The sequence below is a fragment of the Panthera onca genome, chromosome A2, assembly GCF_046562875.1.
Source record: "Panthera onca isolate mPanOnc1 chromosome A2, mPanOnc1 haplotype 2, whole genome shotgun sequence".
NCBI lineage: Eukaryota > Metazoa > Chordata > Mammalia > Carnivora > Felidae > Panthera > Panthera onca.
In genome coordinates this window covers 115,557,024-115,584,306 of record NC_138340.1, presented here as the reverse complement: position 1 = coordinate 115,584,306, position 27,283 = coordinate 115,557,024, and the positions used below count along the sequence as shown (strand labels likewise).

Sequence of the window (27,283 nt, the reverse complement as noted above, 5' to 3'; positions counted from 1 at the left end):
GGCTGGATCAGTCAGAGGAGTATGCAACTCTTGATCTCGGGGTTGTGAGTTCAAGTCCCACGTGGGGTGTAGAGATTACTTAAATAAAGTTAAAACTTAAAAATAATAATAATAAGCAATGTCCCATTCAAATTCTACTGTGTACCTAATTCAAGGGACCAGGAGCAAGTTCACTTGACCCTGTCCAGTCTGCAAGCAGTCCAGAGATGACCCTTATTACTGCAACATTGTTACCTCTAATATTCTAGCTACACTTTGCCACACTTTATGCTACTGGCACCTCTCCACTAGATACGTCCTGCTGTTGTGCCAAGAAAGCCATTCTTATCCCTATCCTTATTACCACTGGATGATAGGCATAGCAACACTGCTTCCATCCTAGCCAACAAAATCAAATATTAAAAAACACTCAGCATGGCACAGAAACAGACACATAGACCAATGGAATAGAATAGAAACCTCAGAACTAGACCCACAAACGTATGGCCAACTAATCTTTGACAAAGCAGGAAAGAATATCCAATGGAAAAAAGACAGTCTCTTTAACAAATGGTGCTGGGAGAACTGGACAGCAACATGTAGAAGGTTGAAACTAGACCACTTTCTCACACCATTCACAAAAATAAACTCAAAATGGATAAAGGACCTGAATGTGAGACAGGAAACCATCAAAACCCTAGAGGAGAAAGCAGGAAAAGACCTCTCTGACCTCAGCCGTAGCAATCTCTTACTCAACACATCCCCAAAGGCAAGGGAATTAAAAGCAAAAATGAATTACTGGGACCTTATGAAGATAAAAAGCTTCTGCACAGCAAAGGAAACAACCAACAAAACTAAAAGGCAACCAACGGAATGGGAAAAGATATTTGCAAATGACATATCAGACAAAGGGCTAGTATCCAAAATCTATGAAGAGCTCACCAAACTCCACACCCGAAAAACAAATAACCCAGTGAAGAAATGGGCAGAAAACATGAATAGACACTTCTCTAAAGAAGACATCCGGATGGCCAACAGCCACATGAAAAGATGCTCAATGTCGCTCCTCATCAGGGAAATACAAATCAAACCACACTCAGATATCACCTCATGCCAGTCAGAGTCGCCAAAATGAAGAAATCAGGAGACTATAGATGCTGGAGAGGATGTGGAGAAACAGGAACCCTCTTGCACTGTTGGTGGGAATGCAAATTGGTGCAGCCACTCTGGAAAACAGTGTGGAGGTTCCTCAGAAAATTAAAAATAGACCTACCCTATGACCCAGCAATAGCACTGCTAGGAATTTACCCAAGGGATACAGGAGTACTGATGCATAGGGGCACTTGTACCCCAATGTTTATAGCAGCACTCTCAACAATAGCCAAATTATGGAAAGAGCCTAAATGTCCATCAACTGATGAATGGATAAAGAAATTGTGGTTTATATACACAATGGAGTACTACAGGGCAATGAGAAAGAACGAAATATGGCCCTTTGTAGCAACGTGGATGGAACTGGAGAGTGTGATGCTAAGTGAAATAAGCCATAAAGAGAAAGACAGATACCATATGGTTTCACTCTTATGTGGATCCTGAGAAACGTAACAGAAACCCATTGGGGAGGGGAAGGAAAAAAAAAAAAAAAGAGGTTAGAGTGGGAGAGAGCCAAAGCATAAGAGACTGTTAAAAACTGAGAACAAACTGAGGGCTGATGAGGGGTGGGAGGGAGGGGAGGGTGGGTGATGTGTATTGAGGAGGGCACCTTTTGGGATGAGCACTGGGTGTTGTATGGAAACCATTTTGACAATAAATTTCATATATTGAAAAAAAACCAAACCACTCAGCAATTATCAACTACCCTAACCAACCACATGCAGACACTACATCATATTCTGAGTCTGATGCAGCAGTAGTAATGCTCACTAGTACAAAGTAGTAATGTATAACCAATTGGCATTAGATTTCCTATTGGCTAAAGGGGGTGGAATCTGTTCTTTACAGGGCACTTCTTGCTGCATGGACATTAACAACTCAGGACAGGTACAGGCCAACCTCCAGAAGATGTGTCAAGATTTATATATCACTCATCATGTAACCAAAGTATTTCAACAAATTTTGTGACTCTTCCAATAGCTGTTGTGATAAACAGTTTCCCCTGCCTCCCAGGGCCTCCCCTTATGCACACCTTAGATGAACCCGCCCCCCCACACACACACATAGAGTTTACTAAAACCTCACCCTTTTTTATTTGAACTGACAAACAAAATGTGAGTCGAGAGCCTCAAACCTCTCCACCCTCAGACCCTAATAAAGGCATGTGCCCCAGGTCCTATCACTCTCTCTGCCCGTATCTGCCTTGACCTCCCATGTGGCCCTGTATGTATGTATAGTATGTGGCCCATACTATGTATTCTGTCTAGGGTTGTGAGTAATAAACTTCTCTATCTCAATTTCTCTTGTGGTCGTTTATTGACCCATATCCACCCCAGGGCTCTCCTTAACAAATGTTGATTTAATAAATTCATGCCAAAGCTTTTGCACAGCAAAGGAAACCATCAACCAGAGGGAAAAGCACCCTATGGAATGGGAGAAAAATTGCAAACCATGTTGTATCTGATAAGCGGTTAATCCCTAAAGTATACAAGGAACTCATACAAAAAACAAAGAACCCAATTTAAAAATGGGCAAAGGACCTGAATAGACATTTTTCCAAAGAAGAAATATAAATGGCTAAGAGGTACATGGAAAGATGCTTTGGGGTACCTGGGTGCATCAGTTGGTTAAGTGACTCTTGATTTGGGCTCAGGTCATGAGCTGATCCGATTGACTGTGAGATGGGAGCCCCAGATTGAGCTCTGTGCTGACAGCATGGAGCCTGCTTGGGATTCTCTCACTTTCTCTCTGCCCCTTCCCCACTTACGTGCTCTCTCTCTCTCTCAAAAGAAACTTTTTAAAAAAAGATGCTCAAAATCACTAATCATCAAGATTTGCATAACTTATGCAAATCAAAATCACAATGAGATATTACCTCATATGTGTTAGAATATCTATTATCAAAAATATAAAAAATAACAAATGCTGGCAAGGATGTGGAGAAAAGGGAATACTTGTACACTGTTGGTGGGAATATAAACTGGTGCAGCCACTATGGAAAACACTAAGTAGGTTCCTCAAAAAATTAAAATTAGAACTCCTATAAGATCCAGCAATCCCACTTCTGGGTATTATCCCATGTTCACTAAAGCACTATCCACAATAGTCAAGGTATGGAAACAACCTAAGTCTCCACTGACACCTGAATGGATAAAGAAAATGTGAGATATATATATATATAATATACATATATATATAATATATATGTATATTATATAGCTGTTATATATATCTATATATATAGATATATAGATATATACATATATATAATATATATGTATATTATATAGCTGTTGTATATATCTATATATATAGATATATATCTATATATATTATATAGCTGTGTATATAGATATATATATATCTATATATATTATTTATCTATATATCTATATATATCTATATATTATATAGCTATATATATCTATATAGCTATATAATATATCTATGTATATAATATAGATATATATAGATATATATAATATTCAGCCTTGAAAAGAAGGAAATCTTGCCATTTGTGACAACATGGATGAAGTTTGAGGGTATTACGCTAAGTGAAATAAGCCAAGCAAAGAAAGACAAATACTGCACAGTATCACATATACAGAATTAAAAAAAAAAAAAAAGTTGAACCCAGAGAAAGAACATTGGTTACGAGGGCTAAGAGGTCAGGAAAAATAGGGAGAAGCTGGTAAATGGGTATAAACTTTAAGTTATGAATAAGATTTGAGGATCTAACATGGTAACTATATTGATAATACTGTATCATATAATTAAAATTTGCTAAGAGAGAACTTAAGTGTTCTCACCAAAAATAAATAAATAAATCAAATGGACTGCTTGAATTGAGATGATGGAAGGATTGCAGTTAAAGTCAATGACAAACTTCATAAGTAAGCAAGTGACTGAAGGAGAGTGGAGAGCAAGAGTCTTGCAGCAAAGGAACACAAGGAACTGAGAGTCTAGGATGTTGGAGCACGCATCTACATGGGTAGCGAAACCACCAAGTTTAAGACTGCTGCAGTGTTGAAGAGGGCAGAAAAAGAGGAGCAAAGTAAGTGACTGCATCAAGGAGAGACAGTGTTTGATAAAGTCTGATATGGAATTCAAAACTGAACTTATTACAGGGAGTGGTCTGACTCTTGATTTCAGTTCAGGTCATGATCTCATGGTTGGTGGAATTGAACCCTCATCAGACCCTGCGCTGACAGCACGGAGTCAGCTTGGGATTCTCTCCTTCCTCAGCTCTCTGCCCCTCTCCCATTCGTGCAGAGTGCTCTGTCTCAAAATAAATTAAAAAATTTAAAAGAAATTGACACAGTTGTCTTTGCGTGGAGACTGGAGCCAGCCAGGAGCGAGGCAAGGAACTGTGATTTTTCATTATAAACTACCTGCGCATGTATTATGTCAATAACATTACAAAGGGCAAAAGGTTGAAGAAAAATAATAGAAGTGCTGAAAATACCCCAACATAAAACCGTATTAATTAAATACTGTATACGCTCCCTGTTTTTTTCTGTACCATCAGAATCCATTTTGAAAATATTTAAAGGGCCCAAGATCAATAAAAGCTCATCTGGCGACTGAAAATCTTCAAAACAACTGACGTTAAAAAGGGGCCCTAAGTTTTGAGACCACTCAGCCGAGGATTCGATTCCAACGCGCCAAGGCTCAGCATACACGCCATTCCCCCACCCGCTAGGCCGGGACCGCCACAAAGCCTCGCGGGAGGCGGGGCCATGCCGTCACAGAGACGTCCCGCCCCCTTACGTCGCGCACTAGGAGGCCAGAAGGTTTCTGGCGGGGCCGGCGCCATTTTGCCGGAGCCTGCGACCGAGTGGGAGTGGAGTGGAGCGGCCGTTGTTGCCGACTCTTTCCTCCTCCCCACGGTCCAGTCAGCGGTTGATTAGGCCATCGGCCCTCAAGCCGAGACTTGTCTCTCATTTAGTTTTGGGGAGCGTCTGGCCGACATGAGTGATGTAGAGGAGAACAACTTCGAGGGCAGAGTGAGTACAAAGCCGCGGGAGCCGTCTTCGGCGGCGGCCCGATGCTCGGGGTTTCACGGGGACGAGCGCGGTCGGGCGGGGTTGCGGGGAGTCCTGCGGGGTCCCGCGGGGAGCAGCCTCTGGAGCCATCACGGTTGTTTCCTCACATACCAAGATGGCTTCTGGGTTCCACTCTTTCCCCAAACACCACGGATAACCCCCTCTCCCCCTTTTTTTGGAGACTGACTGATAACCTGGACTCCTAGGTCCGATTTCCCCCCGCAGTGGCGCGCTCCCTTCTCCCCACCCCTGAGGCTTCCTTATCTCTGTTCCGAGGAGTGGGTCCCCGTCGCGGTGGGGCGGGAGGAGACGGCAGGGAGTTCCCCTCCGGCCGGATAGTGGTAGGTGCTTCCTGCGGTGGCATTTCTGGCGACCCCGAGCATCGTAGAGGGTCTCGGGGTCGAAACTGCGCGGGGCTGTTGTCCGGGCGGGGAGAAGCTGGCGTGGGACTAGCTGGGGCCTGTGTCTCCTTGGCTCTCTATTGCAGTGAGCGGCCGCGTCTCTGTTGGAACCGGCGGCGTTGCGTCTATAAAGGCGAAAGCCTTGAGGTTGAAGGTGGGACGAGCCTAATGAAGTGGTTAGTCAACGACCGCACCGACCCTTAAGCGTTCTTAAGACGAGAGCTGTGAGGGGAAAACTACGCAAGGAGCCCTTTCCCCTTAATGTCCCTTCTACTTTCTTTTCACTTCAAAATGAATGTGGAAATGCTATAACGCCTGATTTTTTAATTCCTTGATGTTGGGTTTTTTTCTCTCTTCTTTATATCTCAACTTCTAATGCTTTCCTTCCTATGATCTTTCATCTAAAAACCACTTCTTTACAGGTCTTTACGGTAAAAAAAAAAAAAATCTTACATAACTGAACAAATTTTGTGGCTCAGTATTTTGAAAATAGCTAGTCAGTTTATACTGTTCTCTACTCAAAACGTTACCTGAAAATTACAGGCCCTCTCCCATTTCTCTCCTCACCGCAGCCCCCAGCAAAGAGGGCCTCAGGGATTTTCATTATTTGGGGTCGATGAATATAAACATCACCAAGATACGTTATCCTCAGCCTAAATACACTAGAACGTTAATCAGTGTTTGAGTTCTACTTCCGAAGTTACCTTACAGTGGTAATTGGTGGAAGTGGTTTAGTGTTAAACCCTGAAAAGAAAATCCCCAGGCAGCATGTTCTTGCTGTTGTGTTGGTATTCTGGTTACTAGGGGAAACGCATAAAAGCCTTTAAGGTGTGTGCTGGTTGGAATGAATTTTGGCTTTTTTAGAAGTTCGTAATAAAAGTACTTAGAAGCAGACAGTTAAATCGGAAGGTTGATTGAGGCTTTTATTCTTTGTGAGGAAAGAGATTTAAATAGGTTAGAAACAAAACTTTTTTAATGCCTGTAAGATTGGATTTTTAAAATGAAATCTGGGTCACAGATACAAGTGAGTAGTCGAACCTGCTTATTTTTTAGTGTGGCGTATTGATTGTCCCAACAAAACTTTTTAAAACTCTTCTAATAAAAATATGTGGTGATAATTATAAGCTGATTGTTTTGATAACATTAGGTAGTTGTGGGAAGAAATTTGGCTGCCCATTAATCTTTCCTTCCGTTGACTTTAGTACAGAAATTTATTTTTTGTTAATGTTTGTTTTGATTTGGTTTGTGGGGAAGTGAAGAGGACTACTATTTGGGACCTTGTTGTCCTTTAAGTTCTTACTTTTTAATTAGTCATCAAATTGAGGAATGGAACAAGTTTGGGGTAATTGACACTTTACCCACCTAAGAAGGCAGTATATGTAAGATCCCCACCCAATTTTAAGCTAAAATGTATGTAGGCATTAACATTTTATGTTAATAGAAAACGGGTTCTTCCTCCTCCCTGCCCCTTACAGTGTTTACTGTCATAGAAAATATTTTTTGACATGTGATACCCAAGTGTATGTTAGTGTAAATGAACTCAGTAGATTGAATAATGCGTTCGCCCACCCTTACCTGTTACATCTTTTTTTTTCTTTTGTAGGTTGGGGTAATTGTCTTTATTTGTTATTGGTTAAAGAATTAGAAGAATGCCAGAAGCTTTTCTGAGGGTGTACTTTTTTCTTTTTTAAAATTGTTTCTTACAACAGTTTAACATTCACTAGTGCTTTTGGTTTCTAAACTGTTGTGATTTCTTAGCTGCTAGCCAGCAGTTTAAAAAAGTTTTTAAACAATATAGTTGTCATGTTATCTTTGTATCTAAATGTAATGACCATTTAGAAACACTCAAAAAAGGATTTTCAAATGATGTTTTTGAGGTTTTTAAGTAGTTATACTTCAAATTTTGTAACTAAAATGAAGTAGAGAAAACATTGACGGATCAGTTGAGATTTCATTTGCTTTACCTTTAGAATAAATAGCACATATTAACCCCATGTTACTGAAAAGATATTTGGAATTAGAGGGCAACTTTTTTATAGCATTTCAGAATCTTAACCACACCACACCTCCTCCCCCGATTTTTGATATGTTTTCTAATTTATTCCTCACGATACTTTTGTGAGGGCTAGAGTATTCTTAGCCATTTTAGAAAGTAAAGCAGGCCTAGAAGACCATGCCAGGAATCTGAGATTTACAGGTCCCAGTCCATTGCTCATTGCATACATTATGCTGTATATATTTTGATTTACTTTTTAAAAAGGAGCACGTGTACTTGAGCATCTCAGACATTAATAGAGTTTGTGAGAAACAGTTTACAGGAGCTTAATTTTCCACTGTGGATTAATGTTTCTTCCATTGTAGAGGACTGGAATAAAAGAACGTGGGGAAAGAAAATATAACTGGCTGAATTTTGTTATAAGTAACCCTAATAGTTAACCCAATCAAAATTCCCTTCTGCCTAAGGTAAAACTGTCAAGCATCTGCTGCCTTTTAAGTAAAGGTCAGGTGTTCTTGAGGGAAATAGAACTTGGATTCTAATTTGAGGTGACTGTCAGCTCAAATCTGGGTAAAAGTATATAATCACGTTCCCAGCGATAGAAGTAATAAGGAATTCAGAAAATGAAGCTGGGTGATTTTGTGAGGTAGGGGAAAGGGAAAGCTTTACCTAACACTGGATCTTACAGTTAAGGAATAGATGACAATGAGGAGGTTGCTGGTGCAGTAATAGATGATAGATTTGACTAGATATGCAGTTAGATAATAGAGGGTTTTGAATTCTAGATTTAGGGATTTGGACTTAATCCAATATGCTATAAGAAGGCATGTATGGATTCTTAATTCTGGGAGTGGCATAATGAAAGGAAATTTAGCAAAGAACAGAGGGACTGGTGGTACAAGAAGAGCAGCAAGGCACACGAGGTATTTAAGGAAGGAAATTGTAAAGACTCTGGTCCGTAAAGAATGAGACATTTTTACTTTAAAATAAGTAGTAGGTTCCTTAAAACAATTTGCTTGGGACATGTATATTAAGTTTACAGAAATATTTTATTTTTTAAAAATTTTTTTTCAACGTTTTTTATTTATTTTTGGGACAGAGAGAGACAGAGCATGAACAGGGGAGGGGCAGAGAGAGAGGGAGACAGAATCGGAAACAGGCTCCAGGCTCCGAGCCATCAGCCCAGAGCCTGACGCGGGGCTCGAACTCACGGACCGCGAGATCGTGACCTGGCTGAAGTCGGACGCTTAACCGACTGCGCCACCCAGGCGCCCCAGTTTACAGAAATATTTTAAATGGAAATGTCTTTCTGAGCTGAGAGTGAGGCTGGTACTTGAGCTGTGCCTTTCCATGTCATCTTCATAAAGAGTTGTTTGCTTCCCACAGCTTCGATTAAAGTTAGGATTTAGGTCTCCAAAAAATGTTTAGACTTCTTCATAGAAATTATGGGGAATGGAAATTTTCATTTTACTTATTCACCCTCTACCCCTAATTTTTTTTTAACGTAACTTAGAATAACGTTAAGTCCGTTTTTTTCTCATTCATTGGCCCATGGTTTTTAATAGAGGTTAAAGATTTTCATGTAGGGTCTATCTTATAATTCCACAGTTGAAGAGGAAAAATGCTACTTGTCTCCTTTTCAGAGTTTGTTAGAGCTTCTTGAGTAGCTAGAATATTTTTAAGTGACTCCTAGTGTTCCTCTTAACACATGATATGGTTTGACTGGATGACAGAAGCAAAGAGCAAAATAAAAATTCGTCTGTACCAGTTTGGAATTAAAATGTGTGTGCGTTAAGATATTTTGTTAAAGAATAGCAGAAATATCGGAAGCTTTTTTCTTCTCTGAATCCTGATTTGTAATAATTGGGGTGATGATTGAGCTATTCAAAATCCATCTTGGTGACTGGCTTCTTTTTAAAAATAAAATAAAACTGGGCTTAAAATTTTTCTATTGATGAAACTTTAATAAATGTGGGAGTACAAGGGAGGTTTGCGCTCTCCCTTCCTTTTAAAAAAATAGGAATAAAAAAGAATCTCTATTTTACAGATAAGAATGTCAGCGTTTAGCTTTTAAAAATACTTAGTTCAGTTTCTTAAGCAATTTAATTTCATATATATCATCACATCAACTTGTTACAAAAGGGTAAGACTTTCTTTCCCATAGTAGTGACAGTATTAAACTTGACAGTCTTGTTTTACGTTTAATTTATTTATTAAAGTTAAGTGCTTTCATCCAGTTTTAATGCTTTTTTTATTCCCTCTGTTAAGCAAGGAATTGCTAAACTTAAGGAAACATTTTTAATGCTCAAATTTTAATATTTGAGATTCTTTCGCTGCTCAATATAGGTAGAAGGTAGGATTTCTAAAGGGAGCAATGTAACTAATTGTACCCCCAGTGCAGATTTGTCACAGATGCTTAATGATTCGTGCCATTCCAAAAATGAGAATAAAAAATCTTGAGATCTGAAAGAATGTGAAGGGATTTAAATATTTAGGAATGAGCTTTGTTTACGGATTTACAGAATTTATTTACCTATGGTCTGTGTAGTGTAACAAGTGTGAAATGGCCAAGGATAATCAATAGTTTCTTAGAACCTTCCTGACAGTGTAAAAACCTACTCTTTGATACTATCATTGGGTGCTCAGGCATCAAATAACTAACCCTGGGACCTTTGTAAAAGGTATATAGTCACATGCTAAATTAGTTAATACTGATTGTTATTTGTTCACCTGTCCTACCAGATTTAGCAGGACAGAAGTGCAGGTGAGGAAGTGTTAATGATCAGATGGGGAAAAGAATCTGGAAACACTGTTTAAAAAAAAAAAAAAGTTAAGAGGGGAATAATGAAGGAAATGTGGTTTCCCCTCCCTCCTCTAGATTATTGCCAATATATAGTTGTATATAATCCTTATTGTCTCATGATTTTCACCAAAATGAAATTTTGAATTATGAGTGACTAGGCCTGACCAATCTGAGGTAGAAGAAAAGTTATTTTTTTTAAACTAAGGCCCTGTAGTTTACTCAAGATTCATAAATATTCCCATGATATTAGAAGATGAGAACCTAAGAAATTCTATAGCAGGTTCTTAGTAAAATTTTTTAGCTATTATTTATTGGCTTTTAATATAACTAAATTTTTTTCATGTTAAAATTGGTCATAGCTAGCCAGTTTATTGACCACACTTAAAATTTGTAGAAAAGGCTATAAATATTTCAGGTGATTTCATGGTTGTGACTAGTTTATATTTCATTATTTATGCATAAGTAACAATTCTAAATTTCTTTAAGCATCTCCAAAATTATTCCAAACTGTAGAGAATGTAAAGACAAAGTGTTAGTATATCTGTGAGCCTTTGCAGATGGAAAGACCACTTTAACCTCACTTAGAATGCAGCACACAAGTGTTTTCTTTTTAAGGAATTACTCTGATAGCAGTTATGGGTTAAGACAGTGAAAGTATTTCTTTTATAAGCTTAAGAGTCTAAGAGAAGCAGCCTATCATACTCAAGAGGAAGGAGGCAGAACAGCTGTTTATGTAGACTGAAATTAAAGAATTGGATAAACACAGGTTTCCAATAAGCCCTAAAGAATGAAGTTCTTAGTACAATAAATATTATAAGCTATTTGAGTATTTTAAGTACACCACCCCCCCCACCCCCCCACCCCGCTTTGGGACATAAAATTTGCCTAAATGCACTAGTGTACTTTTATGGACATAGATTTCCAATTTCATAAAGTAGTGGGAAAATATATTTTGAGAGAGCTTGTTTTTTAAAGTTTATACTATTATCATAGAAACTTGAATTTGTATAAACTTGGCACTATTGGTATGGAATTTGCATTGCCATAATATTAGAATGGGTTACAGCTTAGCATTTATATTGTGATGTGTTCATTTTAATGGGCTTTCAAGTACTAAACATATATGTTGAAATTTTTTTCTTCCATCTATTATGATACTAGCTGTATTAAAAGACTGCAATTATTGCTTACCTTAGGAATTGTTCATGTTCTGCAACAATGTGTGCATATGTTTAATAACCTTTTTTTCTTGATTAAAAGAATAGTACATGGTTGTTGTAGTTATGTACGGTGTGTAAAATGCTGCTGTATTTTAACACAGATTGCTTGAATTGGATATACCGTGGTACATTCCTAGTATTGTGGTTAGCTCTCTCGTTTTTATTTTTGGCTGTGTCCTTCAGCTGCCACCAGAGGTACCTTGATAATAAAGAATAGTTGAAAGAACCGACACCGTTTAAGCAGGTTGTACTATGAGAACTTTCTGCCTGGCTTCTGGTTTATAGTAGGTAAGGTAGACTGGAAGCCTGTTTAAGATTGCTTATAAAAATTTGGATATGACTTGGTTGAGTCATTCTGTCCATTTTTTTTATTTTAATGGTTGTTGGATCCAAATGCAGGTTACTGAAGAATTTGCAGAATTTCTTGACTGGGCAGCTTTAAGAGCCGATTCAGTGTAATCAAGTGAAACAGGACAGATAACAGCCCTTCTCAGTATTTTATTTAAGTTTTATGTATTTCTCCGGGGGAAAAGTTGAAGTTATGATTTTGTAATAAAGATAAGTCTCAAAGGTAGAAAAGGATAATCTAGCATTTGTCCACAAAGGTTGTAGGTTGGTGTCTAATGCACAATTTAGTGAAAATGGTACTTCGTACCAGCTTTTGACAAATAAGTTACTTAAAAATGGCAAATATTAATTGATATGACCATTTTTCTTTGTGAAGACTGTTAACTATATCAGTTCTTAGAATGAGGGGCCTTTTTTTTGTATTACAGTAAAAATTCTGAATTAGTAGTTTATTCTTCAAGTTAAGTTCACTGACAGTTACTAATTTTACCTTTTTAGATTGTATCTAAATTGTTTTCAGAGGTTAAAATGATAGTGACAACTTTGTAACCAGTTGTTAACAAGGGAGGTAAGAGGACTGTTTCTTAACCTTGAATGATTCCATGAAGAAATTTATGCAGATTTAAGTTTTCATGATAGAAAAACTGAAGGATAAGCAACAAAAGAGGTATTAGGTGTTTGTGAAACCTTAGATAATTAAAAAGCAAGACTTCTTTTATTTTTTTTAATGTTTATTTATTTTTGAGAGAGACAAATGGACAGAATGCAAATAGGGGAGGGGTAGAGAGAGAGGGAGACACAGAACCAGGCTCCAGGCTCTGAGCTGTCAACACAGAGCCCGAAGAGGGGCTGGAACTCATGAGCTGGGAGATCATGACCTGGGTCACAGTTGGCCACCCAACCAACTGAGCCACCCAGGTGCCCCAGCAAGACTTCTTTTAAAATAGCCTAATGTCTTTTGAAAAAATACTCTGTCATGTCTTAATGTTTTAACAAACCAAAAGGAAAGTTTAGTTTTTTCCAGTAAGTTCTGTGCCAGAACTGAGATTGAAACTTTAAATTTTAAGATGTTACTAAGTTAGCTTGTTTACATTAATTTCTAAGAAATGGCAATTTTCAGCACTATTGAATAATTTTCAGTTGTTATATTTATTTCTGAGGGAAGACTTGAAAATCAAACATACACATATTTGGACCATAATATTTTTACCATGTACTAGAAAGCTTCACATAAGCATTTAAGAAAAAACTTAGATTTTAATATAAGACTGATTTATACAGTTGTAAAATTAAACATTTTACGGTGTCACAGAGTATTCTGATATGTATGTAAACATGAACTGTGGTCATATAGTGTTTCATCTACTGCTGTTCAACAGCATAAATGAATAACATAGGATCTGTGTTATAGAAGGGAAAGCAGAGAGGGGAAGATACTCTTTTCACCTTAATGAACCAGCCTGTGTAATGCTTCAATTACAAGCAAATTGGCCATACTTTTTTTTTTTTTTTTTTGAAGTACAGAATATGCTGCTTTTACAGTTTTCAGTGAATGAAAAAGCCTAAATTGCTGTCCCTGCTCCAGTCATCTGTCCAGGAATTTAGAGACTATAGAGAATTTAGAGAGATGTGGTGAAAGACTTACAGGTAGCTAAATGGGAAAGGTTGATATTGAAGGAAAAGGTAGCTATATGTTTCAGTTTTGTTTGCATCTGAAAAAATAAATAGGCCTGGCAGCATTTGTACAGTTCTTGATAAGTAAATCTTTGGACATTAAACTCAAAGAGAAAGTTTTAAGGAAGTTGCATGATAGTCTTATGGCATAAATGAAAATGCGTGTGAGGTTGGGGTAATTATTTACAATGATAATCAAGGCGTAAATGGACAGAGAAACCGGACTGTCCCATCCTACTTTGGTCGTAATCATATATCTGTCAGATTAAGAAACAGTCTCTTATTCAGTTTTAAATCATTTGATTTGGAAAGTTTTGATTTATATCCAACTTTTTCAGAAGCCAGTCAGTTTTCTGATATAGGATATAGTTACTGAAGGGAATATATGTATGTGTAACTGCATAAAACATGGAAAACTAATAAAATTGGTGGGATCAAAAAATAAAGACCATGATACTAATTGTATAATTTTTTGTACATTATGATACTTCATGATAATACAGAATATTAAAATGGCACAGTTGCAAAATTACATGTATTAGTAATTTATAAGCCAAAGGGGGCATTTTAAGAATTTCATGTCCTCTTTTCCCCGTAAGTTTATCTTTGTGCTTTATTTCAGAACATATGTTTCTGGTTAAGTTGGAGTGTGCAAAGATAGTGGTCAAACATAATTGGGAAAAGATGTTAGTAATTTCACTAATTTTTTTTTTTTTTTTTTTTTTTTTTTTACTTTGAACATCAGCATGTGTTCTCTAATAATTGAGTTTAGGTAGATGTGTGCAAATTTCAGCCCAGAATGCTTTGCTTTAACTGTATCTTGGTATCTTAGCATGGCTTAGTGAAAGCTCATTTTAAGATAACTAAGACTTCAAGTTATAAATTAGTAAATACTTAATACATACGTGGGGGGGATTACAGTTAATGTTAGATTTATGCTTGGATTAATTATTTATATTAAAATTGTTCACATTTTAGGAAATAGGATGAAACATGAAAGGGGAGGAGGGTGAAGAATATGGTAAAAAACATTTAGAGAAATTCAGTAAATTTTCTTTGTTAGAAACTAGACTTTTGAAAAATTTTAAAGATTATAAAATTGTTTTTTAATAAACTAGTTATTTGCACTTTACCTGCTGGCTTTTCCATTTGGTAGATAACATTCTGAACTCCAGCAGAGTTTTATAATCCCCACGTGCTTAAATATACTAAATGTTCTTTTTCCATTAAGGTTAATGTTCGTGAAGAAATTGAAGAGTTTTTTCCAAGAATGTGGAAGATAAATCAAGATAAAAGAAGGCTAATGAAAAGTATTAAAGATCAGAAAATTAAAATTGAATGGGGGAAAAAATTGAACAGAAGATTGGTCAGATAGAAGCACTTGAATATTTTTTTTAAGGCTATTTTGAATTGTTTGAATTGGGGAAGAATACACGAAGTATGAAAAATGAAAAACTCAATGAAGAATGAAGAGAAGTAGAAAGCAAGAGTGAAGTAGAATTAAAAGAATCTGGAAGAATGAATGGGTCCTAGGTTAAGTAAATGTATGGTTTATGTTCCAGTGTCTGTATGATCAAGTTGTAGATGAATTTGCATGATTACTTAGTTAATAGAGAATTGGTGATCTGGTTCAAGTAGGGAATTATTGAGGACAGTTAGCAGTATTAACAATGGGTTATTAATGAGCTGAAATTTTTTCTGGAGGGTGTTGCCTAACCATTTGTTTTTCAGGAGCAATCAATATAAATAATTACGGTACTTTAAATGTTAGGTGTTAGGCATCTACGTGACCAGTGCCATTTGTAATACTGTCTTCTTTGTTAGGAGTCTCGCTCTCAGTCAAAATCTCCAACGGGAACTCCTGCTCGTGTAAAATCGGAGAGCAGGTCAGGATCTCGTAGTCCATCAAGGGTTTCCAAACACTCTGAATCCCATTCTCGATCAAGATCAAAATCCAGGTAAGTGTGCTTAAAATAGTACTTAAAATGCTTTCCTTGGATTTTTCAGAGCAAAGTGGTTTTTTACTAAATTCCTTGTTTTTGCTGCATTTTGTATAAAGATTAGACCAAAGACCAAAGAAATTTCATCCAAAACATGAAGTAGTTTTTCTCAAACTGTGGAGTTTAGAAATGAATGTTCTAGGGGTGCTTGGGTGGCTCAGTCAGTTAAGTGTCAGTCTCTTGATCTCGTTTCAGCTCATGATCTCATGGTCTTGGAATCTAGCTCCTATTGGGCTCTGCACTGAGTGTGGAGCCTGCTTGGGATTCTCTCTCTCCCTACCCCCTTCCCTACTCTCATGCATGTATGCTCTCCCAAAATAAATAAATAAAAGATTTTTTTTTTAATGAGTGTTCTAGATAAAGATTTAGATAAGGCAGAGTCATCTCCAGTTAACCTATCAGATGCTGGCTGTTAATATAGATTCAATATGTATTGATTGATTTAAATGCATTTGGCATCTGAGGATTGGTTTTTTATTTCAGTATTTGTACAACCAAAAGGTAAATTTCTCCATTGGATACTTGGCATGTAATTTAGAGCGGAGAAGGTTGATGTGTCTATGTTGTACTGGCTATCACAGTGATTTGAGAAGCTGTTTCAAGATTCATATTCCAGCTACATCCTTTACCTGAAGATTGTGACTCAGTAGGTCCAGGTTGGAACTCTTGTCGATGTAATTTTTTTTTCTTTTTTTTTTTTTTTTTAAGTTTGTTTATTTTGATAGAGATGGAGATAACATGAGTCGGGGAATGGCAGAGAGAGAATCCCAAGTAGGCTCTGCACTGTCAGTGCAGGCTGCATGTGGGGCTCAAACTCACAAAACCATGAGGTCATGACCTGAGCCAAAACTGAGAGTCAGATAGTGATGCTTAATTAACTGAGCCATCCAGGCGCCCCTATAATTTCTTAATTGGAGACATAATTTCTTTGTGTAGAGTTTGTTTGCAAGGGAGCATGAGACAAAAAAAATCCATTAAAAGGCTATACTTTTCTTGAGTCCACAGCTATCTTTTCTGTCATATCCACGATCCAACTTGATTCACTAACCACTCTAATTAAATCATGTGCAGAATAGCACTGTGTAGAATTTGGGTGTGCAAATGGAAATGAGCATGTTTTCATTTTAGGACCTTCACACTTGTTGTTCTCGGCCTAGAATTCTCTTCCCTCAGATATTCAATCACTTAATTCATTCTCTGTGTGCCACCTGGGAACGTTAAAGAACATACACACCTTATTGCCTTACTCTTAATTTTTTTTCGTAATACTTACCACTATCTGATTCAGAGAAAAGCTTAGGCACTCCTGAAGGGTTTTTAATTTATGTCATTTATCATTACTGTTTAAAAATAACAGTTGAAGGGCACCTGGGTGGTTCAGTTGTCTTAAGTGTCTGACTTAGGCTCAGGTCATATCTCAAGGTTCATTGGTTCTACCCATACATCAGGCTCTCTGCTGTCAGCACAGAGCCTGCTTTGAATTCTCTGTCACCCTCGCTGTCTCTGCCCCTTCCCGCCCCGCAAAAAATAAACATTTTTCATTTTTTTTAATGTTTATTTATTTTTGAGAGAGTGTGAATAGGGGAGAAGCAGAGAGAGAGAGGGAGACACAGAATCCAAAGCATGGTCCAGGCTCTAAGCTGTCAACACAGAGCCTGATGCGGGGCTCGAACCCATGAACTGTGAGATCATGACCTGAGCCGAAGTCAGACACTAAGCCAACTGAGCCACCCAGGCGCCCCAACAATTGATATTTTAAGTGACAGGATTTCTTATTAATGTTTGTTTATCTTTTACAGTGAGGCTGTAAATTAGTGTTAAGGAAAATGGGAAATCTCTATATCTTAAATGTGCTAGGAACTACATCTCCAGGTCTTGCCAAGGAACTTTTGCTTTTGCTTTTGCTGTTCCTAGAATACTTTTCCCCTGTCTACCTAGTAAAATATGTCTCCCAGCTTCATTGTTAGCCTTCTTTGTTTTGAATAATCTTCCCTTGTTAGTTTAATTCTCTTCACGCATGTGCTCTCTTTTTAGACACTCTGGCCCTTAGCATGTATAACATTTATTGAATGCCTTAAACAAATTATTTTGTAAGACTGTGATCGCTCCATGGGGTGCCTGGATGGCTCAGTTGGTTAAGCGTCCGACTTCAGCTCAGGTCACGATCTCGCGGTCCGTGAGTTCGAGCCCCGTGTCGGGCTCTGGGCTGATGGCTCAGAGTCTGGAGCCTGCTCCTGATTCTGTGTCTCCGTCTCTCTCTGCCCCTCCCCCGTTCATGCTCTGTCTCTCTCTGTCTCAAAAAATAAATAAACGTTAAAAAAAAAAAAGGACTGTGATCGCTCGCTCCTGGTCTGTGTGTTTATCAAAGATGGATCATGTGAATAGTAAATAAATAGCAGAGTGGCTGGAAATAGAGAAAGGAGAAGAACTAGGGAATCAGCAGGGGAAAGACAAGTGAGATGCTGTAGTAAACTTGAAGAAATGAAGACTGTTAGACATGAAGACTATTACACGGGCATTTAGGTTGTTGGATTAATTTAGGAGATGCTGGATTGCAGTGGGCTAAAGAAAGATTGGAAAGGAAATGACACTTAACAGTGAAGGGAATGTAGAACTATATTGAGAAGATGGTAAGAATCAAAGGATTTTACTGTGGTGATAATGACAGTTGGTGATTGGTCTTTGTTATGGTAAGATACACATAACAAAATTTACAGTCTTGGAGCACCTGGGTGGCTCAAGTCAGTTGAGCTTCCAGCTTTGGCTCAGGTCATGATCTCACAGTTCATGGGTTCGAGCCCCGCATCGGGCTCTGTGCTAACAACTTGGAGCCTGGAGCCTGCTTCAGATTCTATGTCTGTCTGTCTCCCTCTCCCTCTTCTTCTGTCCCTTCCTCCCTCCCCCTCTGTCTCTTCCTCCCTCCCCCTCCCCCTCCCTCTCTCTCCCCCTCCCTGTCTCTCCCCCTCTCTCTCTCTCTGCCTGCCCCTCCCTCACTCACATTCTGTCTCTCAAAAATAAGTAAACATTTAAAAAAAAAATTTTTTTTTTTAATTGACAGTCTTAACCATGTTTAAGTGTGCTATTGAGTAGTGGTATTAAATACATTCACATTGTGCAACCATCACTACCCTCTGTCCCAGAACTCTTCATTCTGTAAAACAAACTCTATACCCATTGAACAGTGGCCCCTTGTTTTCCCCCTCTCCCAGCCCTTGGCAGCCACCATTTTACTTGCTAGCTATATGGTTTTGACTACTCTAAGAACCTTATATAAGTGGAATCACAGTATTTGTCTTTTGGTGGCTGGCTTGTTTGCCTTAGCATAATGTCCTCAGGGTTCATCCATGTCTCAGAATATTGCAGGATTTCCTTAGTGCTTGTTTTGTGTTTTTCTTTTAAAAGAAGATAGAGGTGTAATATGCTTGTAAGGTATAGTGTGAAAAGAGTGAATGTAGAAGGGATAGACTGAGAACAAGATGATTGTATGATTAAGAGAACAAGAAGAATATACTTGCCTCAGAAAGTAAAAAGGAGCTGGGGTACATGTATAAATCCTTGGCATTACCCATTTGCTTCAGTATTTTCACTTAAATTTATTTCTCTCACAGGTCGAGGTCAAGGAGGCATTCTCATAGACGTTACACTCGATCCAGATCCCATTCTCACTCTCATAGGAGACGATCTCGAAGTAGGTCATATACACCTGAATACCGGCGTCGTAGAAGCCGAAGTCACTCTCCAATGTCTAACCGGAGAAGACATACAGGCAGCAGGGTATGTAGTTTTAAAAAATTAATGAAAACTTATTTTGTCTTAGGTGTTTAGTTATAGCATAATATCTTGCTTTCATGAGACTAGACCGTCTTTTTGGATTTTTTTTTGTTTTTGTTTTTGTTTTTGTTTTTTTTTTTTAACATTCATTCATTTTTTTGAGAGAGATAGTATGAGCGCAGGAAAGACAGAGAGAGAGGGAGACACAGAATCCAAAGCAGGCTCAGGCTCTGAGCTGTCAGCACAGAGCCTGATGCAGGACTTGAACTCACGAACAGTGAGATCATGACCTGAGCCAAAGTTGGACACTTAACTAACTGAGCCACCCAGGCACCCCTAGACCGTTATTTTAAACGGTCCAGGGGGCACCTGGCTGGTTTAGTCGGTGGAGCATGCGACTCTTGATCTTCAGGTTATGAGTTCGAGCCCCTCATTGTGTGTAGAGATTACTTAGGAAATAAAAAATAAATAAAGTGATATTCCAGAAACATCCTTAAGCATATGAATATTATTTATATTCATTTAAATATATTTTATTTTCTTGGGGTACCTGGGTGGTTCAGTCAGTTAAATGTCCAACTCTTGTTTTCAGCTCAAAATGTGATCTTATGGTTCATGGGTTTCAGCCCCAACTGCAGGGCCTGCTTGGGATTCTCTGTCTCTCAAGATAAATTAAATATTAAAAAAAATATATTTTTTATATATTTTATTTTCTTGACTTTTGAGTGAAAAGTTGAAATTTGTGAAGAAAATATATGTTCTACGAATTAAAGTGAAAAACTGAGCTGAAAATATTGAGATTAAAAACTTTTGGTGGAGGCTGAGGGAAGCTGGCAGGGAAATACATGTAGTAATAATAATAGCTAACACACATTCAGCACTGTGCAGAGGTTTTCAATGCATGTAATAGATAAGCAAGTTGAGCCTTGGATATGTGACATTGATGTTTGGATTTTGGCTAACTGGCAGAGTCCAGGTTTCAACCAGGCTGCTTGCCTCAAACTTCCTGTGCTTAACTTTGGTGCTGTGTTTTCCCTCTATGTGATACTGAATCATTTAACTGTAACGGAATCTGCTGTTATTTAATGATGCTTTGAAATGTGTAAGTACATTTTTCAAGTTAGGATTGTGGGAAAATTGAAAGAATATCCTTAATGAAAATGGAGGAAAGCACTTAAAGATGAAGTCATATTAAGTACAAATCTGTAAGGTATATAACATTTGAATAAGCCACGAATAAGGCTTTAAATTTAAACTAGGATGGATTCTTTGGATACATTCTGAAAATTGCAGGACTAGAAATAGAAAGTAGGGATGTTTTTATTTAGGATACAACTGGATGTATACTCCAAAGAAGGGGTGAGTGTACTGTATGTAAACTGTAAAATATTACTCATCTGGGTTTTTTCCTCTTAAATTCTTCTTTCCAAGTAACTTGAAGTAGTGTATAGTCTTTGTGTATTAGATGAGGTGTTCAAAGTATTTCTGTGTGGCTTAATTTTTACTTCAGTTTGGAGCTTGAAATTAAATCACATCTTAAATATTCAACAGGCAAATCCAGATCCCAACACTTGCCTTGGAGTGTTTGGCCTCAGTTTGTACACAACAGAGAGAGATCTTCGTGAAGTATTTTCTCGATACGGACCATTGAGTGGTGTCAATGTGGTTTATGATCAGCGAACTGGACGATCACGAGGATTTGCTTTTGTTTATTTTGAAAGAATAGATGACTCAAAGGAGGTAATTTTATAATTATCTGTCAATTTGACATTTTTGAGGTACATAATTATAATGTCAGGTTATTGTTAAAAGTTGACTGATAGTCTCCCAGTTCCATAACATGTTCTCTTTCATTCCCTGACCTGAGTCTATTCAAACTCTTCCTCTCAGTGTTACAGTTTGGAAAGTGAGATGTATGTGTTTGAGTTAATAGAAAAAATAAAGCATATGAATATTCTTCTTTGACTAAGTCTTATTCATACTCCCAAGAAGGTGATTAAACTAACTTTCTAGAAATTCTATGGTATTTTCAGTTGTCTGGCAAGCTCAGTTGGTGGAGCGTGCAACTCTTGATCTGGGGGTTGTGAATTCAAGCCCCATGCTGGGTGTAGAGATTACTTAAAAATAAAATCTTTTTTTAAAAGTTAAAGAGAAACTATATAATATTTAGGTTAATCTGTTTAATTTTGTGTCACATGAGCTCCCCATGTATAGAGTGTGTTTCCATTCATACTCATCTATTTTTGTTCTATAATTAAAATATACCTAGAAAAAACTGGTCTTTTTTCATTTCTTTTCTTTTTTTTTTTTTTAATTTTTTTTTTCTTTTTTTCAACGTTTTTTATTGATTTTTGGGACAGAGAGAGACAGAGCATGAGTGGGGGAGGGGCAGAGAGAGAGGGAGACACAGAATCAGAAACAGGCTCCAGGCTCCGAGCCATCAGCCCAGAGCCTGACGCGGGGCTCGAACTCACGGACCGTGAGTTCGTGACCTGGCTGAAGTCGGACGCTTAACCGACTGCGCCACCCAGGCGCCCCTCTTTTTTCATTTCTTGTTTTTATTGCCATTCTTCATTTTCCTAATAGTGATCATAATCAATATCAATGATTTGAAATTGTGCTATTTTTTTTTAAGAAATTGCTTTTTTAATTATTTTTTAAATTTATTTTGAGAGAGACAGACACAGTGTAAGTTGGGGACAGGGAGAGAGAGAATCCCAAGCAGGCTTTGCGCTGCCAGTACAGAGTCTGATGTTGGGCTTGAATTCACAAAACCATGAGATCATGACCTGAGCCGAAACCAATGGTCGGATGCTTAACCAGCTTAGTCACCCAGGCACCCCGGAAGTTGTGCTATTCTAATGTATTTGATAGTGGAATATAAAGGGAGCAGTAGGCTTACTTTCTCTATACTAGAGTTCATAGCGATCGGGTTAGAAAATTCCATTTTAAGGAATTTGAAGCCCATTGTTGAGTTTTCATCAAAACTTTTTTTGTTCTTATCGAACCTTAATAAATGTCGGGTACCTGGCTAGTTCAGTTGGTAGAGCATGTGACTCTTGATCTCAGGGTCGTGAGTTTGAGCCTCACGTTGGTACTATTTTACCTATAGTAGTTATCCAATTACTATTTTACATGTGATAGTAGTTGGATATGGGTTGTTTGTTGCTCTATGTATGAACAGTATTTGCGACATAAACAGTCATAATAAAAGTTCGCATATTTTTCAAAAATAATAGATGCTAGTGGCATCTAGTGGATAGAGGCCAAAAATGATACTAAACATCTTACAATTATAGTGCACAAGCTAGCCACCCACAACATAGAATTAGCAGTCCCAAAGTGCAAAGGTTGAAAAACCCCAGATAATTCTAACAAAATAATCCTCCAGGTTGTAAATCATTTATGTAATAGACGTTCTAATTAGCATTCTCTAAATGTTTTAATCTGTCAAATATTACCTTTTTTGGTTACATATTTGTGATTTATTTCTGGTCTCAAGGGATAAAGTTATAAGCTTAAAAAGTAGCTGGAGGAGGTGCCTGAGTGGCTCACTTGGTTAAGCAGCCTGCTCTTTGATAATCTGCTCAGTTGGTGATCTCCTGGTTCATCCCAGTGTCTCAGGGGCTCCGTACTGAGCATGGAGCTTGCTTGGGATTCTCTCTCCTCTCTGCCTCTTGTGTGTGCTCTGTCTCTCTCAAAAAAAAAAAAAAAATTAGTAAACATTTTTTTTTTTTTTTAATAAAAATACTAGGATATCTGACCTGAAGTGAAGGTTGTGAAGTATAAAACAATACCACAATTAAGATTTTTTTAAATATGAAACTTATTTGTCCTAGCTCTTGATTCTTCCCACAACCACTCCGCCTGGTTTATTTCCTTTATAAGATAAAATGAAATTGGTTCCAAAGAACTTTGTAATGTACTTGAATTATTGTCACATTTATTGGTATTCGTGCCAAAGGGCAGAATGTTAGGGAATGTGAGCACAGGTATAAAGACAGGAGCATTTGTTGGCCGGTTTAAAAGTTCTTTTATATTTGGAGTTCACTAGGTGGCGGTGTGTTACCTAAGAAATAGTTTTAGGTGAGCTGAATGGCAGTTTCTGCTTTGAGTTGCCTAGACTGAAACTAGTAACTGCAGCCTCGAGAGTTATGCAGGCTTCCCAACTTGTGTGGTTTTTTTCTCTGTAGCTGCCCCCAGTGTTTAAGCAGAGGGATGCTTAAGTGTCTGTGTGTACATTAGAAAACTCAATACTATTGACATGCATAGAGCAAGGATTAATAATATAAAATCCTGGTCCTTATTGTTTAGGAAAGAAGTGTTTAGAGAATTTTAATTTTTTTTAACTTCAAATGGAAAATGTGTTAAATTTGTTGGCAGTTTTAGTAGTTTCTTCTTAGTAAAATATGCATGACTTTCTGTGCCTGTTCTCTGTTAAAGGCAATGGAAAGAGCAAATGGAATGGAGCTGGATGGTCGAAGAATTCGTGTGGATTATTCTATTACCAAGAGAGCGCACACACCTACACCTGGCATCTACATGGGCAGACCAACTCAGTAAGATAACATGTTTTCTAAGCTAAACTGTAAGAGCCAGAAATTCACCAGAAATGCATGCAAATTTTTTTATTAATTAGCAGATAAAATGATTTTTTCCTATAATTAGAATGGAAAGCTTAATTTGTACATATTCTAATATCTGTTTGAGGAGGGGGACAAATTAAAGCCATCACAGTTGTTCCTGACTCTTTGCTTGATGCTAATACAAATAGAAAAATTATTAAAGATGAGAAAAATAGTGTATGCTTTTAAGCATTCTCTTTCTATTCTTACATGACTTTGGAAGCCTTGTGAATAGGGAAGGGTTATTGGATAGTGATACATATTTTTTTTTTAAGTCAGTTTTCACATTGCAGAAAATAAAGAGGCTTTTATATATGTTTTTTTTTAATATAATACAACCAAAGACAGTATTGCTAAGAATGAAAGAAGGAATTACTTTCAGTTATTTTGAAGCCTGAGGAAAATGTAGGGTTTGGCAAGGAGAGCCTACAGAAAACTAAAGTGAAAATAATGTACCTATGATTAGGAGTTGGGAAAAGTACAGGAGAAAGTGCTTAGAGTTTAAATTCACTGCCAAAGTCTTATAAACCAGATCTCAAAATTGTTGTAGTGATGCGCCTCAGTGTAAGGTAGTTAATTCTTTTTGCTGTTCCGGGTTGGTTAACCTTTTTTAATTCATGATGTTTATTAATTGCATCTGAATTAGTCTTAAGGACTCACATCTTAAGCATTTTGGTACTGTTTCCTAGCACAGTGCTTCATTTCACCTTGTTGAAAAGAAAAGGTCCTGCTGGTTTGAGTAGTATAAAAGAGCAGTTTATAATTTGGAGAGTTTTGGGAAATCATTCCTGGTTATTTATGTAATGAATAGGAAGCCAAAGCAGAATAATACCATGGGAGTCAGCAAAGTGAGATGTGGAGGTAACCGACGCGAAAAGGGATAATCTTTCTTTCTACATTGTCTTCCCTCCTTCCTCCGTTTTATTTAAGCACCAGTTGGTATTAAATGATACTGGAAAATCACATTGATGTAAAATTTTTATATTTTTCTGTAGTAGTGGCGGTGGTGGTGGCGGAGGTGGTGGTGGAGGTGGAGGAGGTGGCAGGCGTCGGGATTCTTACTATGATAGAGGATATGATCGTGGGTATGACAGATATGAAGACTATGATTACCGGTACAGGTAATGTTTTAATTTGTAATTTTCATTCTAAATTAGATTATAATAGTATTTAGTACTTTTAATTTTTGTTTCATATACATTAATAAAATATTTAAAATAGATTTTACAGGGACATGCCTAGGTGGCTCAGTTGGTTAAGCAACTGACTTCAGCTCAGGTCACGATCTCAGTTTATAAATTCAGGCTCTGCACTTTTGCAGAGCCTGCTTGGGATTCTCTCCCCCTCTGTCACTGCCCCTCCCCCACTTGTGCTTTTTTTCTCTCAAAATTAAGTAACTTTAAAAAAATAGATTTTATATGATGGTTTCTTGAGGAAGGGGGAAATTATTTTCTCAAGATTGAGAACAGAGGTCAGTAATCTGTATTTGCCAATATTTTGTTGTGTCATATGCTTGCTGTTCTAGTATTAATTGGCACACAGAGAATGTAATGGTTATTTTCATCTGCCTCAGTGATTATGTGGTATGCAAAGTAATCTTTTATTTCCTACAGAAGAAGATCACCTTCTCCTTACTATAGTCGATACAGATCACGATCAAGATCTCGTTCCTACAGTCCACGTATGTACACTTTTACTTTGTGGCATTAAGAACCATTCGTAATCAATGGTTTATTTTAGAAAATCAGCATATATGGAGATTGTTCATAGTTTGACGAATACTAGGCAAGTCAAACTATAATTGTCATTTTGACTTTTATTTTTTGCTCTCTTTCAGGACGCTATTGATAAACAGAATGGTTGCAGATGAGGACATCTTTCTCTCTCTCTCTTTTTTTTTTTTTTTCTTTTTTTTGGTTTAGTTTGGTGTGTTTCGTTTTTTGTTTTTGTTTTTGTTTTTGATTTTGGTTTGGTTTCTGTTTTGTTTAATTCTGGATTTCCCCAAGCTTCTAATCCTTACTCCTTTAAAAAGAACCTTTGAAAAAAAAAATCTTTGGTTTATTTACCATCTACACTTTGTCAGTTGTATTGCTGTTTCCACCCCTTTTAGTATACTCTTAAAGATGTAATTGTTGTCATTTTGAGTAAACATCTTAAGTAAAAAAGGAATCCCCAGTGTTACACTTTGTAAATGTTTTTTTTTTTTTTTTCCTTTGCTTTGCTTTTACAGAAAATTAACTCCTGGCTAATCAAATGAGGAAAGAAATGATCTTTTTAAAGCTTCTTTTGTGTTAGATATTGTATTAGACATTGTACTAGAGACCTGCATTTAAAACTCCTTTTTTAACAACTTTTGGGAAAGATAGTAACACATAAAGTAGTTCAGTCATGTCAAGTTTGTCTGGGGTGGCATGGAGCAGTCAAATAGTGTAGAAAGTTTGAAGCTATAAAAGAAAACACTTGGTCATTTCTTTTGAAGAATGAAATTTTTGAGCCCTAAAAATTGTCCTTTTTTTTTCTTTTTTTTTTTTTTTAAGAGATGAAAAGCTTGTGGACTCCTACAAAACATGTTGTATTTAAAATACATCTGTTAAAATTTAAAGTGTGATTTTTGTGTTGAATTTATTGAAGTTTAAGTATTCCCTTAATCAGTGAAGGACAACTCTTATTTATTACTTAGAGCAATTGTATACTTTGCTGTTAGAAATTTTGGTATTGGGACAATGGTTAAGCAGGCTATTATTGTATAGTATAGAGTCCTTAGAAGATAAGTGTGAGGAAAAGTAGTCTCCTTTCAAATAAAAGTTAATTTCTTTGAAAATGAGACTGTCTCTTTTATTGTGGTAGAATGGGAAACTATAACTGGATTGATTTGGGAACCAGTCCCTTTCCTAACATATTTGCTATACCTGATTGTATAATTCTGTCTCTTCCTCAGTCTTTAAAATTTTTTTTAAGGTTTATTTCTTGAGAGAGAGAGACAGAGTACAAGCTGGGGAGGGGCAGAGAGAGAGGGAAACACAGAATCTGAAGCAGGCTCCAGGCTCTGAGCTGTCAGCACAGAGTCTGACTGGGGGTCAAACTCATGAACTATCAGATCATGAGCTGAGCTGAAGTTAGACACTTAACCAACTGAGCTACCCAGGTGCTTCCTCTTCCTCTTCCTCCTGCTTCCCTTTCTGTCAGCCAAGTTGTTGATACTGACAGTATTCAATACCAAGCACCGTGGTGAAGGAAAGATAATATGGTGTATGTCTTCAAGAAGCCC

At 37.3% G+C, this 27,283-nt stretch overlaps 1 protein-coding gene and 1 long non-coding RNA gene across 2 annotated transcripts; both read left to right on the top strand.

Moving 5' to 3' along the window:
* Positions 1–4,932: 4,932 nt before the first annotated feature.
* TRA2A (transformer 2 alpha homolog) lies at positions 4,933–26,839 on the top strand. Its single transcript, XM_078441381.2, has 8 exons — positions 4,933–5,138; positions 15,444–15,577; positions 19,228–19,393; positions 20,942–21,130; positions 23,834–23,949; positions 25,011–25,136; positions 25,629–25,696; positions 25,853–26,839. The coding sequence occupies exons 1-8, from the start codon at positions 5,103–5,105 to the stop codon at positions 25,861–25,863; spliced, it is 846 nt and encodes a 281-aa protein (XP_078297507.1). The 5' UTR covers positions 4,933–5,102; the 3' UTR covers positions 25,864–26,839.
* On the top strand, positions 5,145–15,369 carry LOC144614952 (uncharacterized). Its single transcript, XR_013553304.1, has 2 exons — positions 5,145–5,754; positions 14,851–15,369. It is a non-coding gene; the product is annotated as an uncharacterized LOC144614952 (long non-coding RNA).
* Positions 26,840–27,283: the final 444 nt, after the last annotated feature.